This window comes from Sciurus vulgaris (genome assembly GCF_902686455.1).
Source record: "Sciurus vulgaris genome assembly, chromosome: 3".
NCBI lineage: Eukaryota > Metazoa > Chordata > Mammalia > Rodentia > Sciuridae > Sciurus > Sciurus vulgaris.
The window spans coordinates 36977804-36993185 of record NC_136463.1 but is presented as its reverse complement, the minus strand read 5'-3'; the positions used below and the strand labels follow the sequence as shown (position 1 = coordinate 36993185).

Here is a 15382-nt window from a genome sequence, read left to right as displayed (position 1 = left end):
GGTGTACGGCCACCGCACCCAGCGATTCTGTGTTTTCTTGCGCGAGGCAGTAGTTTTTCTACTATATCTTTCCCTCCTCCACTGTGCTAAGGTCTTTCTAATGTTTTCTGTTGTATCAATTAGTTACAAAACTGTGCCTATTAATAAGCTATATCTTCATGGAGCTGTTGTTAGCATTAAATTTGATAAATATATGAAGTATTGCAAATGAAATAAAATGAAAGACTGTGCGGATCAATACATCAATTTTTATTCTTTAAAAAAATGACAAAAATGACAATGGTTAGATTCCAGTAAGGAAGGCGTAAACTGTGGTAAGAAGACATTCCTGGTTCTGCAAAGGGACTCAAATCTCAAATCATCGCCATGCCCCTTACCCAGAACAACAACACCTCGGTTCCAGGGCTGATCAGTGGAGCGAGCCAGACTAGGATCCCGGAAGGTAAACATATCGCAAAGGGCGGGGCAGAAGGCGGTTTCGGGACGGATGAATGGCCAGCTAAGAGTGATTGGCAGCTGCCACGTCCACGTGCTTTGAGTTTCGAACCAGCTGTCGCGAGAATTCGATGTAAACAGACCAGTCTCCCTGTCCTCTAGTTCTCAGTCTAAGAGGTTTGGGTGAGGTTGGCCGGTGTCTGGGCCATGTTTTTTTTTCCTAAACAAACCCACTATCACTGTTTGGCACTAAAATAGACATGTTCGTAATTCCTGCCTACCTGACTGCGTTCGCAACCGAACCTGATACATCGACTTCACCCGAACTTACATACTGTTGTGTTTTCCCTCCAGCCCCAGCGGATTGGATCTGTTCAGGAGGCGGGTCCGTCTCTTTTCTACTTGCTGGTTGGCGAAGCTGACCTCCAAGGGCGGTGCCCGGCCAAGGCCAGTTTGCTTCTGGGATTGGCTAGCGGGGTGGTTCCGCTGAGGCGTGGTAGGAAGTGGAAGCCGTCAATCACGAGGGGAGACTCCAAACAGTGAGCCTGGAGCTGGAGAACAGCGTTTACCGGCGGAGCGGCCGGTGAGAGGGCTGGCGGATCCTTGGCTTTGGGGAGGTTTGGAGCGGACGAGGGGCAGGCAGCGTGAGGGGGCAGTGTTTGACTGGCAGGAATTCGACGGGGGAGAGGTGTCGAGACTAGAGGGGGAGGGGAGAAGGGCAAGGGGCCAGAGGGCGGCCGGGGGCAGTGGTGGCTCAGCGTTGGAGGTTAAGTGGATAGCCCTGTGTGAGTGTCTTTCAGAAGAGTGGGGCCTGAGGAGCTGGCGAGAGTGGTCCTCAGATGACAGGGCCCTTAAAGAACAGGGGTTGGAAGACTGGTTCGGAAAAGAAAGGGTGGAATGGAAAGGAGAGGGATGAGGGGGCTGGAGTTGAAAGCTATCCCCTGAGGAAGGAAGGGTAGCTGGGCTAGTTGGGGCAAAAGGTGTAGGAGATGGGACTCATCAGTTTGGGAGTTTTCAAATAAGGTGGTAGAATGCTTCCTACTTAGAAGTGATGCTTTTGGGTTCTTTCGCGATTAGTTCCATGCTCTGGGCTTTAATATTGCTGTCAGTCGTCTTTTAACCTTAAACAAGTAGACTCCATGCTTTTAAAACCTCCTTAGTGATTCAGAGACTCATTAGATGTTCAAGGATCAGGATTTAGTGATGCATTGGGGAAGGATAAGGGTCGTTTCACACCATGCAAGTTTATATACATATGTATTTAGACTCTGGAGATTGGGCTACAATAGACAGAGGTTGAAAATATGATTTAAATGTGGCCATGCTGTCTTACTGAGATTCCCAACAGGTTTAATCAGAAAGTAGAGTGGTATCATGTCACGGTTCCTTTGAGTCTTGAAATGTTCCATGTTCATTTTCACCTCTCAACGTAAAATTTAAATAAATTCTTTAATTTTGGCGCACAAAGGTAGAATATTTATCTAATTGCTCCTGTGCTACAATTTCCATCCCATATCATTCTCTTATCTTTCTAGTGTATGTTAACAAAAGAACAAAGGGTCCAGCAGTAGCCTTAACTGTTTTTGGTTCATGATAATTTGGAATTAAAAAAAATATTTTCTCTTCTTGGTGTGCTAGAAATTTCAGGAAATGTTTTGTACTTTGTAGGCTCACCTTATCCCCAAACCTTCCCACTACTGAGGACTAAACTCAGGGGTGCTTTACCACTGAGCCACATCCCAAGCCCTTTTATTTTGAGACAGAGCATTGCTAAGTTGCTGAGGCTGGCCACAAACTTGGCAATCCTTCCTGCCTCAGCCTCCTGAGTAGCTAGGATTATCGGTTTGTGCCACCATGCCAGTCTTTTTAGGCATTTTTCAGAAGGGTTGTCTGGTAAGTAATCATAAAACCTGCTTCTTCCCTCTAATAATGATAATCCATCTTTTCCTTTTTGTTATGGAAACAGGTTTTATGAATGAAGCTATGGCTACAGATTCTCCTAGAAGACCCAGTCGTTGCACTGGTGGAGTTGTGGTTCGCCCTCAGGCTGTCACGTAAGCATACTTAAGATAATCCCAACAGCTGAAGAAAACTTTACTCAGAATAATAACCAACATTCAAATTTTTGTTTTCATTTTTATTTTGTTTTGGTACTGGGTATTAAACCCAGGGATGATTTACCACTGAGCTACATCCTCAGCCCTTTTTATCTTTTGTTTTGAAATAGAGTCTTGCTAAATTACATAGAGCCTTGCTAAATTACTGAGGCTGGCTCAAACTTGTCATCTCCTGCCTCAGCCTTCTGAGTTGCTGGGATTACAGGTGGGCACCCCTGCACTCAACATCAGATTTTTAAAAAAAAATAGTGCTTACTTTTGTAAAAATCTTTAAAATTTTGACTTTACGGGTTTAGGGAATATCATTGCTGAGGCCAAATGAGAGGAACAGTTGGCAAGCTATAGGGTACATAAAGAATACTGTGCTAAATCTTAAGAAGTCATGGTTTTTCAAACTCCAGGTTTAACAAATTAGTGGATCATTAAATCAGTTTGGTGGGTCAGGATCTGTGTTTTAAAAATTGAAATAACATCTGGAGGCTTGCTCAGTGGTAGAGCACTTGCCTAGATGTGTGAGGCCCGGGTTAAATCTCTAACACCACAAACAAATAGACAAACATATAAAGGGAAAGTATAGTTGGGAGTTAGAAGTTAGAATTATTTCATGCTCTGCACAAATATATTCCTATGTATGTATATGATTACTAGATTGTAATGTAAAATGTATCTCTTACTCTGGGTCTCAGAATGTTTCAAAGTATCAACAGAAATATCAAAAGATATTAGGTGTTCTTCCACAAAGAGTATCTATATTTTCCAGAAGTTTATAATCCAGTGTGGTTTAAAGAAGTGCATACTTGAGATTAGTGTAATCACCAAAAAAGAAATAATTCCAGCAAAACAGCATGAGAATTTAGAGGGAGCATTTTAGTAGTGTGATCAGACAAGGTTTCATTAAGAAGGTAACAGTAAGAATGTATCTTTTAAGGTTGAATAAAATTCAGGCTGTTGAAATCAAGAGTACATTTAGGGTAAAGGGAGTAGGGTGAGCAGATGTGGGAAAGATGAGTTGTTTTTATAAATGAAATATAGTCCTGATGTAGGGAAAATGACCTATTTAAAGTAGGTTGAGGTAGACAATTGAGACCCTTCAGTGCCTGGTAGAGATTAAGCTGGTTTTATGCTTTTTAAAATGCTGTTAGAGGGAAGTTGTAGTTATTTATTTCCCTTGGATAGTAGTTTCGTGTTTTACAAAAAGATTGCTTTCTCAGATTGACAAAAGGATATGTATAATATGATATTTTACCATGATACTTCATTTTTTCCTCTACATTTCCTAGAACTGTATTTCTTTTCTAACTGTGGATCATAACAACAAGTTAAACATGTTACTAGCTATGAGTTGGGTACCATTGTAATCTTCATGTAACAGGTGAGGAAACCAAAACAGGGAGAAATTAAATTCTCCTTGGTAACAGTAAAAGAGGAGAGCCACCATATTAACTTTTTCCCCCTTTTATTGTGATGCTTGGGGACTGAACCCAGGGAATCATGCATGTTAGGCAAGTACTCTACCACTGAGCTACACTCCCAGACCTTGAGAAAGGGAGCTAGTATAAATAAGGCTCTGTGTCCTTATTTAGTATTCTGTACTCTCACAATATGGTGTTCAAAGCATATTTCATATTGCTTTTAGTTATGCAGTGCACACTTTTAGTGGAATTTTTTTTCAATCTTTCATTCATTTATTGTTTTTTTTTTTAACATAATACTTGAGCATCTTTGTTTGTTTTGTGTTTTTGTGGTGCTGGGGATCGAACCCAGGGCCTTGTGTTTGCAAGGCAAGCACTTTATCGACTGAGCTATCTCCCCAGCCCCACTTGAGCATCTTAATAGGTTCTGGTGATAAAGTGTAAATACGGGCTAGGAATGGTGGTGCATTCCTATAATCTCTGCTACTAGGAAGCTGAGGCAGAAGGATTGAAAATTTGAGGCCAGCCTGGGTAACTTAGTGAAACCCTGTCTCAACAACAAGAACAAAAGTTGTTGGGGATATAGCTCAGTGGTAGAGTACTTGCCTGGCATGTGACAAATACCAATTGCCAGTACTTGGAGTCAGGGGATGGGGAAGCTGGGCACAGTGGCTCATGCCTGTAATCCCAGCAGCTCAGATGGCTAAAGCAGGAGGATCTCAAGTTCAAAGCCAACTTCAGCAACTCAGTGAGCCCCTGACTCAAAATAAAAAAACTAAAAAGGGCTGGAGATATGGTTCAGTGGTTAAGTACCCCTGAGTTCAATCCCTGGTACAGAAAAAAAAAAAAAAAAAATCAATATAAGAGATGGATTCCTTCCTTCTTGAGGTGGAGCTTATATTCTGGTGGGGAAAATAGTAAATAAGTAAGCAAGTATATACATAATTATAGGTGTCATCCCTGCACAGTCTGCCATCATAAAGAATGACAAGGGAGAGTATGTATAGTGTTACTACTGAAGATCTTTGTGAAGCTGGAGATCTGAATGAAGTAAAAGTATATGTAAAGATATCAGGCAGAAAGAAAGATGATGTAGAGGTCCTGATTCAAGGAATAGTGTAGTGCTGGGCATGGTGTTGCATGCTTATAATCCCAGACACTCAGAAGTATCTCAAGTTTGAGTCCAGCCTCAGCAACTTAGCAAGGCCCTCAGTAACTAAGTGAGACCAGAGCGCAAAATAAAAAAGTGCTGGGGTTGTGGCTCAGTGGAAAAGTGCCCCTGGGTTTAATCCTCATACCAAAACAAAACAAAACAAAACAAAAACAAAGAACACTGTAGTGTATTCTAGAATCGCAGTGGCCATATAGGTGAAACAGAGTATGTTAGAATGACAAAAAAAAAAAAAAAAAAAAAAAAAAAAAAAAATGAGGTTGGAGAGGTAGACCAAATCTTTTTTTTTGGGTGCTGGGGATCCAGCTTGTGTTGTGTCATGGAGCTACTGTAGTGCCCAGCCTAATTTTTTTTTGTTGTTGTTGTTGTTTATAGGCCTAATTGATTTTTGTAGGTCTACAAGGCATTTTTTAAAAAAGTATAGGATTGGGAATGTAACTCATTGATAGAGTACTTGCTTAGCATGCATTTGACCCTGGGTTCAATCCCTGACTCTGGGGGAAAAACCCAACCAAACAAAAAAAGCAATCACAGTCTAAGGTATATATATTTTTTTTTTCCTAGATTTTAGGCTATCTCATGTTATTTTGAGTGTACTTTTTCACATCTTTCCTGATATTAATTCAGTATTTTGAAGTTATTGTTTTTTCCCCATGCTTATATCTGTGTACTTCCCATTTAAAATATCTTCAGCGGTAGGAGGTGGGGATATAGCTCAGTGATAGGACATTTGCCTAACATGTGTGATGTTCTGGACTCTATTCCCAATAGCATAAAAAAAAAAAAATCTTATTTAGTGTCTTTAACAATGTTATTTTCCCTTACTTTTATGCATTTTGATATTTTTCCAGGCCTCATGTGAGCCAGAAGTTCTATAAGGACTTTTTAAAACTTGTTCTGATGTCTGCATTTACAACACAATGTAGACTCATTTTGCTACATACAGATAAGGGACTAGGTTCATAACAAATTTAAAGAGGAGGTCACTAAATACTGAGTCATCAGCAACAGTTTTTCTTGCTCTAAGTAGGGCATTGTTATGCTGTGACTCAAGAGGAAGGTCTGTCTTAGCTAGGTATTCTGTCATCATTCCTTCAAACATGAATTAGAAGTTATTTCTATCAAATTAAAAGAGTATGATTTCTTTTTTGTTTTGTTTAGTTTTAACTGTTGATCGAACCCCAGGGTCTTTCACTTGCTAGGCAAGCGCTCTAACACTGAGCCTCATAACCTTTAAAAAAATATATTTATTTATTTATCTTTTAGTATTTGAAATTTAACCCAGGGGTAGTCTACTACTGATGTACATCCCCACATTCCCAACCCTTTTTTGAATTTTGAGACCGGGTCTCACTAAGTTGCTGAGGCTGGCCTTGAACTTGTGATTCTCCTGCCTCTGCTTTCTGAGCTGCTGGGATTATAGGCATGCACCCTTAGTCCTTTTTTTAAAATTTAAGACAGGGTGTCATTAAGTTGCCAAGGCAAGTCTGGAAATTGAAGTCTTCCTGTCTCAGGCTCCCCAGTAGGTGGGATTCATAGGTATGTATCATCACATTTGACTTTCAAGCATGGTTTTTGAAAAGAGATAGTTTGCCTGGTGTATACGTGTGATCCCAGTGACTTGGGAGGCCGAGGCAGGAGGAGTGCCAGCTGGCCTCAGCAGTTTAGCAGGAACTCAGCAATATAATGAGACCCTGTCTCACAATTAAAAATAAAAAGGGGTAGAAAACTCGGGTATAGTGCCCCTGGGTTCAGTCCCCACCATTGTTAATAAATAAGTGAATAGATAAAGAGACTGTTTAAAAATGTTAAAAGCTTACTTATAATCAAGAGCATATACAAAGACTCATGAAACTAGAAAGTGGATAAACAATTATTAAATGATAAGAGTTGGCCTTTTTTTTTCCTTGTTTAAAAAGGGAGCTCCTTCTTTGAGGCTCGCATATGGAGCTTTTCCATGGTCTGTCTATCATGACAAATTTTATCCATTTTATTCTTTTCCAGAGAGCAGTCCTACATGGAAAGTGTTGTAACTTTTCTTCAGGATGTAGTGCCACAGGTAAGTGTCTTTGCAGAAAAAGTAGTTTTACTTTTGTGTGATTGCAGAAATAGTGGTTTTTATCTTTTACTGGGAAACTTTGAAATATTGTTTCCTAATTTTTTTTTTTTGGTACTAGGGATTTAACCTAGGAGTGCTTTACCACTGAGCTATATCCCCAGCCCATTATTTTATTTTATTAATATTATTTTTGAGATGGGGTCTTGCTAAAATGCTTAGGGCTTCATTGAATTGCTGAGGCTGCCCTTGAACTTTCAGTACAGGTGGGTGTCACTGCCTGGTTTACACTTGTTTTTAATAGTGTAGATACCTCAGTTTTGTCATGACAGTGGGATAAGTGTCACTCCTTAAGACTTGCTCTCCTAAGAGAAATCAAAGTGACCCTGTCTCTAAATAAAATACAAAAAAGGACTGGGTATGTGGCTCAGTGGTTAAGTGTCCCTAATTAAAAAAAAAAAAAAGGACCTGTCTAAAGTGAGAGAAGAATGTATACTCTGACTTAATTAACTCACTTTTAACTAAGTATTATATCTTAGCATAAATCTTTATCTTTTTATGTTGAGCAGTATTTTTGTGCCATGTAATTGGATGTTATTACACTTATTTATTTATTTATTGGTAGTACTGGGGATTGAACCCAGAGGTGCTCTTATACTGAGCTACATCCCCAGTCCTTTTTATTTTTTGAGACAGGGTCTTGGCAAGTTGCCGAGGTTGGCCTAGAACTTGTGATCTTCCTGTCTCACCTTCCTGAGTTGTTGGGATTGCAGGTATGCGCCACTGCACCAGGTTTATTGTGTTAATTTGTGAGATATTAAGCCCTTTATTGTACATTTTTTTGTAAATGAGAAAATAAAGAACAAGAACAGCCTTACTGTGATCATCTAGTATACTATTACCCACATTTAACATAAGTATCTTTTCGCATACTTGTTAAAAGAAATTATAATTTCCAGGCTCTTCTGTGATTGCAATGGCGCTTTTCTGATTGCACTGCTCTAAAAGTGCATTCATAAATCTAGGATCTGAACTTCGTGAGAGGGTCCTGGGAAACTCTAAACTCTAAATTTTATTTTTATTAAAAAAATTGGTATTGCTTTATTATATTCAGTCAAGAAAGATTTTTTTTTGTACTGGAGGTTGATCCCAGGGGTGCTTTACCACTGAGCTACATCCTCAGCCCTTTTTATATTTTATTTTGAGACAAGGTCTTGCTGAGTTGCTTAGGGCCTCACTGAGTTGCTGAGGCTGACTTAAACTTGTGATCCTCCTATCTCAGCCTCCTGAGTTGCTGGGATTACAGGCATGTGCCACCATGCCCAGCTGTTTGGTCAATTTTAATGGAAATAGACCATGACAATAAGATCTGTGGCACATGTAAGGAAAAATAAATGCTTTCCTTTCTTGAGGCACTTGGTTAATAAGTCAAATTGCTTGAAACAACCAGAGATTATTAATAACAAGTCAGTAAACTTTACACATACAGACTGAATATTTAATTGGTAAGGGATGCAGAGTAATAAAAAGTGAAAAAAGTTATAAAGTAGCATTAATTGAAATGAGGAGAATGGTTTGGTATTTTTTGAGGGAAATTGGCTAGGTGGATGTAGTAGGCAACGGGACTTCTGTGGCTGTAGAGTGTCTTGTATTACACAGTATCAGGCTTACATAGCAATTTCAGTGGTGAAATCAAACTTACTCCTTTAAACTCTGATCCTTGGTGTGAGAGTACAGTTCCAAGGAAAAGTCTTTTTTTTTTTTTTTTTTTTTAAATTTATAATTTGTCTCCTCCCACATGGTCTCTTTATCCATTTATTTACAAAGACACCTTTTGTGTGACTAGGAATCGTGTAGCGAGCAGTTTTTATTGGCTGGAGGAGAAAGGCATTGGTTAGAAGTTTGAGGGAAGAATTTGCTAGGGGAACAAGAATATTCAACTGATTAGTTTCTATCAGATGGAAAATAGGGGGCTACTAAAACTTATAGGGTAGAAATAATGGAAATTAAAAGATAAATTTTGTATTCATGAATTAATTTATTAGAAAGGAGGTATCAGGTTGTTAATGTATGTGATTGGCTGTGGAGATCTGGATCAGGTAGGAACAATTTATGTTGTTGGTTCCCTTTGTAAGTCATTATTGTACTTAATGTAGAAAGGAAGTAAAAATTCAGACAGCAGGGGCTGGGGTTATAGCTCAGTAGTAGAGCACTTGCCTAGCAAGTGTGAGGCACTGGGTTCTATCCTCAGCACCACATATAAATAAATAAATAAAATAAAGATATTGTGTCCATATATAACTGAAACATTGTATAAAAATTCAGACAGCAAACAATTAATTGAGCAGTCAGCATGGGCAGGCCCTAAACTAAATTGAGAGAATCTCAGTGACTTTTCTCAAGGCTGCATGATCTAGTACAGAGGGGGGCAAACTTCTATAAAGGATGACATAAATTTCACAGTTCATATGATCTCTTTTACAACTACTCAGCACTACTGTTTATATAAGGAAATGGGGGTGGTTGTATTCCAGTAAAACTTTAAAACAGAGGTCATAGACAGATTTGGTGATCCATGGTCTCTATCTAACATCCAGCTAAAATAGGTAGCCAAACATAAGTATAATCATAGCCAAGTGTGGTGGTGGCACACACCTGTAATCTTAACAATTTAGGAGGCTGAGGCAGAAGGATTTCAAGTTTAAACCCAGCTTCTTCAACCTAGCAAGGCCCTAAGCGACTTAGCGAGATCCTGTCTCAAAGAATAAAAAGGTGGGCTGGGGATGTAGCTCTGTTGGTAGAGTGCTTGCCTTGCAAGCACAAGGCCCTGGGTTCAATCCCCAGCACAGCAAAAAAAAAAAAAAAAAAAAAAAAAAAAAAAGAAAGAAAGGCATGGTATGTGACTCAGCACCCCTGGGTTCAATCTCTGGTGCCAAAAAAAACCAAAACAAAACAAAAAACTACAGATATTGATGTTAGATATGGTTTTATATGACAGCTCTAGTTATTAGCTTTGTGCAAGTTACTGATTCCTATTTCTAAATATCAGATGTCCTTTTGTGTAAAATGGGGTAAATCTTTGTGTTCATGATGAGTTTGTGTTGAAGCTTAAAGGATGCCATATATATGAAGCATAAAATAAGGCAAAACATTTATCAAGCAGTCTGTCTTATAGGGAGCCTGAGGTGACTAAAGATCGAGGGCCAGAGATATAGATTTATGACTTACAATCAGTAGTTGATATAATCAGATGAGCCAAAAACATTACAGTTGCTAACTGTAAAGGTGAACTGTAGTGACATGTGGAGCTACTGGCCTTATTTTGCTTAGGAAAGCAAAAATAGGAAAAACCTTTTTTTACACTAGACACTTTGTGTATTAGTTGGTAGACATGAGAACAGTGCTTTCTAACTTTTTTCCACATTTAATCCAGAATCCCACTTAGTACTTTGTGATCAGTCATTTTTGTGCTGATGTTATGTTCCAAATCCTGCTTTATTCTGGGAATCATCACATTCATGGAGTCAAGAAATTATTCTCTGGTTCTGTAAACATCCCTCTAAAGATAGAAAATGTGCTGTTGGACTAGATACTGACTTCTGTCCTTATGACCCACTGAGTTAATTCTGGTTGTGTTCAACTGATAGCTTTGATGGCTAGTTGGAACTGTGAGCTGTGTCCTTTGATCTGATAATTTCAAAGGAGAGCATCTTGAAGATGTTGCAGAGGAATTGGGAGAATGTTGAATAAAACTGTAGATAAGAAGACTTAAAATAAGTTGGCTAAGCTGAAGGAAAATTTGAAATGTTAGTGCTTTACCAGGTTAAAGGAAACCCTGACACAGGAAAAAAGGAAGTTCTTTTAAATGCAGTGAAGTATCTTGATTGGATCCTGGAAGAGAGAAAGGATGTTAGAAAAATTTGTGAAATCCAAATAAGGTCTTGGGGTTTAATTAATAATTATATATCAATGTATGGTAATTTAAGATTTGATTAGTTTAGATAATCAACATCAGAGGAAGCTAGGTGGGGATTATAAATAACTCTTTGTATTGTGTTTAATAATCTAAAATTATTTGTAAATAAGTTTATTTTTAAAAAATATTTTCAAGCTCGGCATGGTGACATGTACCTGTAATCCTAACAGTTTGGGAGATGAGGCAGGAGGATCCCGTTTGAGGCCAGCCTGGGCAAGTTAGTGAGACTCTGTCTCAAAATAAAAACTAAGAAGGTCTGGGAACATGACTCACTGGTAGAGTGCCCCTGGGTTCAATCCCTAGTTTCACACACGCACACCCTCAAGACTGAAAATAACAAGACTTAGGAAGAAGATGAGGGTGAGGGGGTTGAAGATGATTGATTAGTTGGTTCCAGTGAAGATTTTCCTCTTCTTTCAAGAAATTAACTGTCATATGCATATTGCTTATTTTTATTTTTATTTTCCTGGTGTGGGGGATTAGACCCAGGGCCTTGCATATTACCACTGAGCTATACCTCTGGTCCCTTCATTTATTTTTTAAAAAAGAGGATTGAAATTGTATGAATTTATAAGGTAATTTTTGTGGATAGTAAATCTAGTATTAAGGTAACCCTGTCTTTTAGTGGTGTTTTTGATCACCATTGTGTGGTATAGTGTAGATACTTAAATTGATGTGAAAATTTGCAGGAGGTTGTGCCATAAATTATATGTGGGAGAGTAATTTTTGTATGCTTTTGGTACATCTTATATTAAATAATTGTTCTGCACACTGAATACCTTTTTATAAAATTTCCAAAAATAGGTGCAGCTATTTTGTTGATATTTTAAATGCTACTAAGTATTTGCAGTCATCTATATGGGTGTATAGCTATGTATATGTTTATATAACAATATACATTATTTATATATATTGTCATTTTATTTTTTGAGACGGGTTTTGCTATGTTGCCCAGGCTAACCTTAAACTCCTGGGCTCAAGTGATACTCCTGCCTCAGTCTTCTGATTAGTTAGATTGCAGACACATGCCTGGAGCCCTGCTGTATACAATTTTAAAAATTTAAAACATGTTTTATGTAGAGATGACTCCTTTTAAATACTGATAAGTATTGTTGACACTTGTGAGCCCTTGGTACTTATCTTTGTGACCCTTGCAGGCTTGCAAGAATTAGATGATAGGTTGGGTCTGGAAGCCAGAGAACAGGCTAAAAAAGTAATACTCTTGAGAACTGTAGGTATTGTGTAATTGCCTGAGAATAAACACCCAGGAATGAAATATATAAAGGTGAGTAGTTTTTAGCCTTATTCATTGACCAGTACAGGTGGTGTTTTAATTTTGTGTGTGTGTGTGTGCCTTTGAGTTATAGTCATGTTTCTTAACAGATTATGATGATTGTATTTAGGTTTCTGCAATTTTTTAATAAGTTAAAATATTTTTTAACCAAAGTCATTAGACTCCTTTATGAATATTCATTCAGAGTAATAATGTTCCGAAATATGTTAGTTACCAAGATAGAGGATTAGTGCAGTCAGAGAGGGATAGAATTGGTTTTCTTGAACATCAGTAATATTAGAACTGTAAAACATTTTTATTCAAATGTTTCTGTTTACTATACAGGCTTACAGTGGAACATCTTTAACAGAAGAAAAGGAGAAAATAGTCTGGGTCAGATTTGAAAATGCAGATTTAAATGGTATGGTTTAAACTTTTTTGAAATATGTAAATTAAATGTTTGGGGTTGACCAGATCCCAGAAAGAGAACCCTCACTTTAGCTTTTTAGCTTTCAAAATGAATTCATTTTTAATTCAAAGGTAACAACCACACTATAGAAATTTCTTTAGAATAAATATTGTATTATACAAGTCTTAAAGTTTAACACAGTTGTAACCTTAAACTTAAATCCCAGTGAATTAAGATTTTTCTTAGGAAAGATGTTATTAATTCAAGTTCATAGGATTTATAACTGCAAACTAATCATTAGTGTTGTACTTTTAGACTTTAGATTTATTTTTCTATGAGCAGAATTTGTTAGTTCAGTGTCTGTTTTCAGATACATTCCATTGCCCTCTCCTGCTCTTTTTGACATGGGGGCTGCCTGCCCACTATGTATTTCCCAGTCTTCCATTTCTTTCGTCTTCTGTGTGCATTTCTTGTGGCTTTAGTCTCCCCTGGGCAGTCCACCTGCATTCCAGTTTCTGCCAAGTGACCTGCCACCCTGCACTCCGCCCTTAGCCTACGGGTGGTAATGACTTCCTGGTAATGACTTCCTATTGTCGCTCATTGAATAGGTTGCCTCACAGCTCCATAGTTGGGATCTCAGCTCTTCTGTCACCAGTATAATCAGTTGTCTGCATTAAATTTCCATTTTAAAATATAATAAACTATTTTCATTTTCTGTTTGGAAATTTACTAATATCATATCTTGTGTCTTTATCTCAAGACTTTGTTTCTAGTTTTTTTAAATTGTGGTAAAATGGATATATGCTATGATTTACCATATTAACCATTTTTAAGTGTACAGTTCTGTGGCATTAAAAACATTCATAAAAGTTGGATGCAGTGGCACATGATTGCAATCCCAGTTACTCAGGAGATCGAAGACAGAGGATTGCTAATTCAAGGCCAGCCTGGGCAACATAGCAAGATTGTCTCAAAAAACAATGAAAAACATTAATAATGTTTGTTGCACAACCGTCACCACCATCGATCTCCATAACATTTTCATCTTAAAAATCTGACAATATTCATTAAACAATAATTCTGTATTCTTCTCATTTCCCCTCCCCTGTCAATCACTATTCTACTTTCTCTTGGTATGATTTTTTTAAAACATTTTTTAGATACTGATAGACCTTTATTTTTTATTCATTTATTTATATGTGATGCTGAGAATCGGACCCAGTGCCTCACACATGCTAGGCAAGCGCTCTACCGCTGAGCTACAACCCCAGCCCTCTTGGTATGATTTTGACTACTCTAGGTACCTCATGTATGTGGAATCATATGATATTTATCTTTTTGTGGCTGGTTTATTTCACATAGCCTTGAATCCTCAAGGTTCATCCATGTCATAGTAGTTTGTCAGAATTCTTTTTTAAGGCCAAATATTTCATTGCATTGTATATATACACTAATTTTTTTTTTGAGATGGGGTCTTGCCCTGTTGCCAAGACTGGCCTGAACTCCTGTGCTGAGCAGTACTTCTCTCTCAGTCTCCCAAGTAGCTGAAATTATAGGTATGTGCTACTAAGACCAGATAATACCAGTTTTTGATCCATTTGTTTTTCAATGGATACTTGGATTGCTTCCATGTTTTGGCTGTTGTGAATAATGTTGCTGTGAACATTGGTGTACAAATATCGCTTTTAAGAATTTCCAGTTTTTTCAGGTGTGTATTCAGATGAATTGCTGGATCATGTGGTGACTCTATTTTTAATTTTTTGAGGATCTGCTTTTCTATTTCCCACAATGACTGTATGATGTTCTAGTCCCACTGATGGTGCACAAGGGTTCCAGCTTCTCCATATCCTTTTCTATGTTTGTTTGTTCGTTTATTTATTGTGGTCCTGGGGATTGAAATTAGGGCCTTGCTACTGTTAGGCAAGTACTCTACAATGGAGCTGCATTCCCAGCCCTTTTAATTTTGAGACAGGGTCTTGACAAGTTGCCTTGACTGATCTCAAACTTTTACAATCCTTCTATCTTAATCTCTGAAGTAGCTGAGTTACACTCCCAGTCCCTTCACATACTTTTCAACACTTGGCATTATTATTATTTTTTATATATTAGCTGTCCTTGGAGATGTGAGTTGTAGTTTTGATATATATTTCCCTAATGTATAGTGACTTAAGTATCTTTTCACTTACTTATTGATCAGTATTATACACTAGTCCCCTTTTATTCATGATTTCATGTTCCAGGATTTCATTTACCTTCAATTAGCCATGGTCTGAAAATGTTAAATGGAAAATTCAAGAATTAAACAATTCACAAATTTTAGATTGCACACCGTTCTTAGTAGCCTGATGAAATCTTGTGGGTTTGTGCTCTGTCCTGCTCTATCCTTTCCGGGATGTGACTCATGCTGGAGAGCGTATCCTCTTTGTACTTGTTACCAGCCTGTTAGTCACATAGTAGTCTTCTTGGGTTGTCAGATCAGTGGTTGCCGTATTGCAGTGTTTGTTTCTAGTAACTCTTATTTTCCTTAACAATG

At 38.0% G+C, this 15382-nt stretch overlaps 1 protein-coding gene across 1 annotated transcript in view; it reads left to right on the top strand.

Annotated features, from left to right (window-relative positions):
* Positions 1-631: 631 nt before the first annotated feature.
* Positions 632-15382, top strand: part of BCAS3 (BCAS3 microtubule associated cell migration factor) — a 568797-nt gene continuing 554046 nt past the window's right edge. The window contains 4 exon segments of the mRNA XM_079131371.1: positions 632-1018; positions 2402-2489; positions 7140-7194; positions 12786-12861. Coding sequence (XP_078987497.1) covers positions 2407-2489; positions 7140-7194; positions 12786-12861 — 214 coding nt within the window. The 5' untranslated portion in view covers positions 632-1018; positions 2402-2406.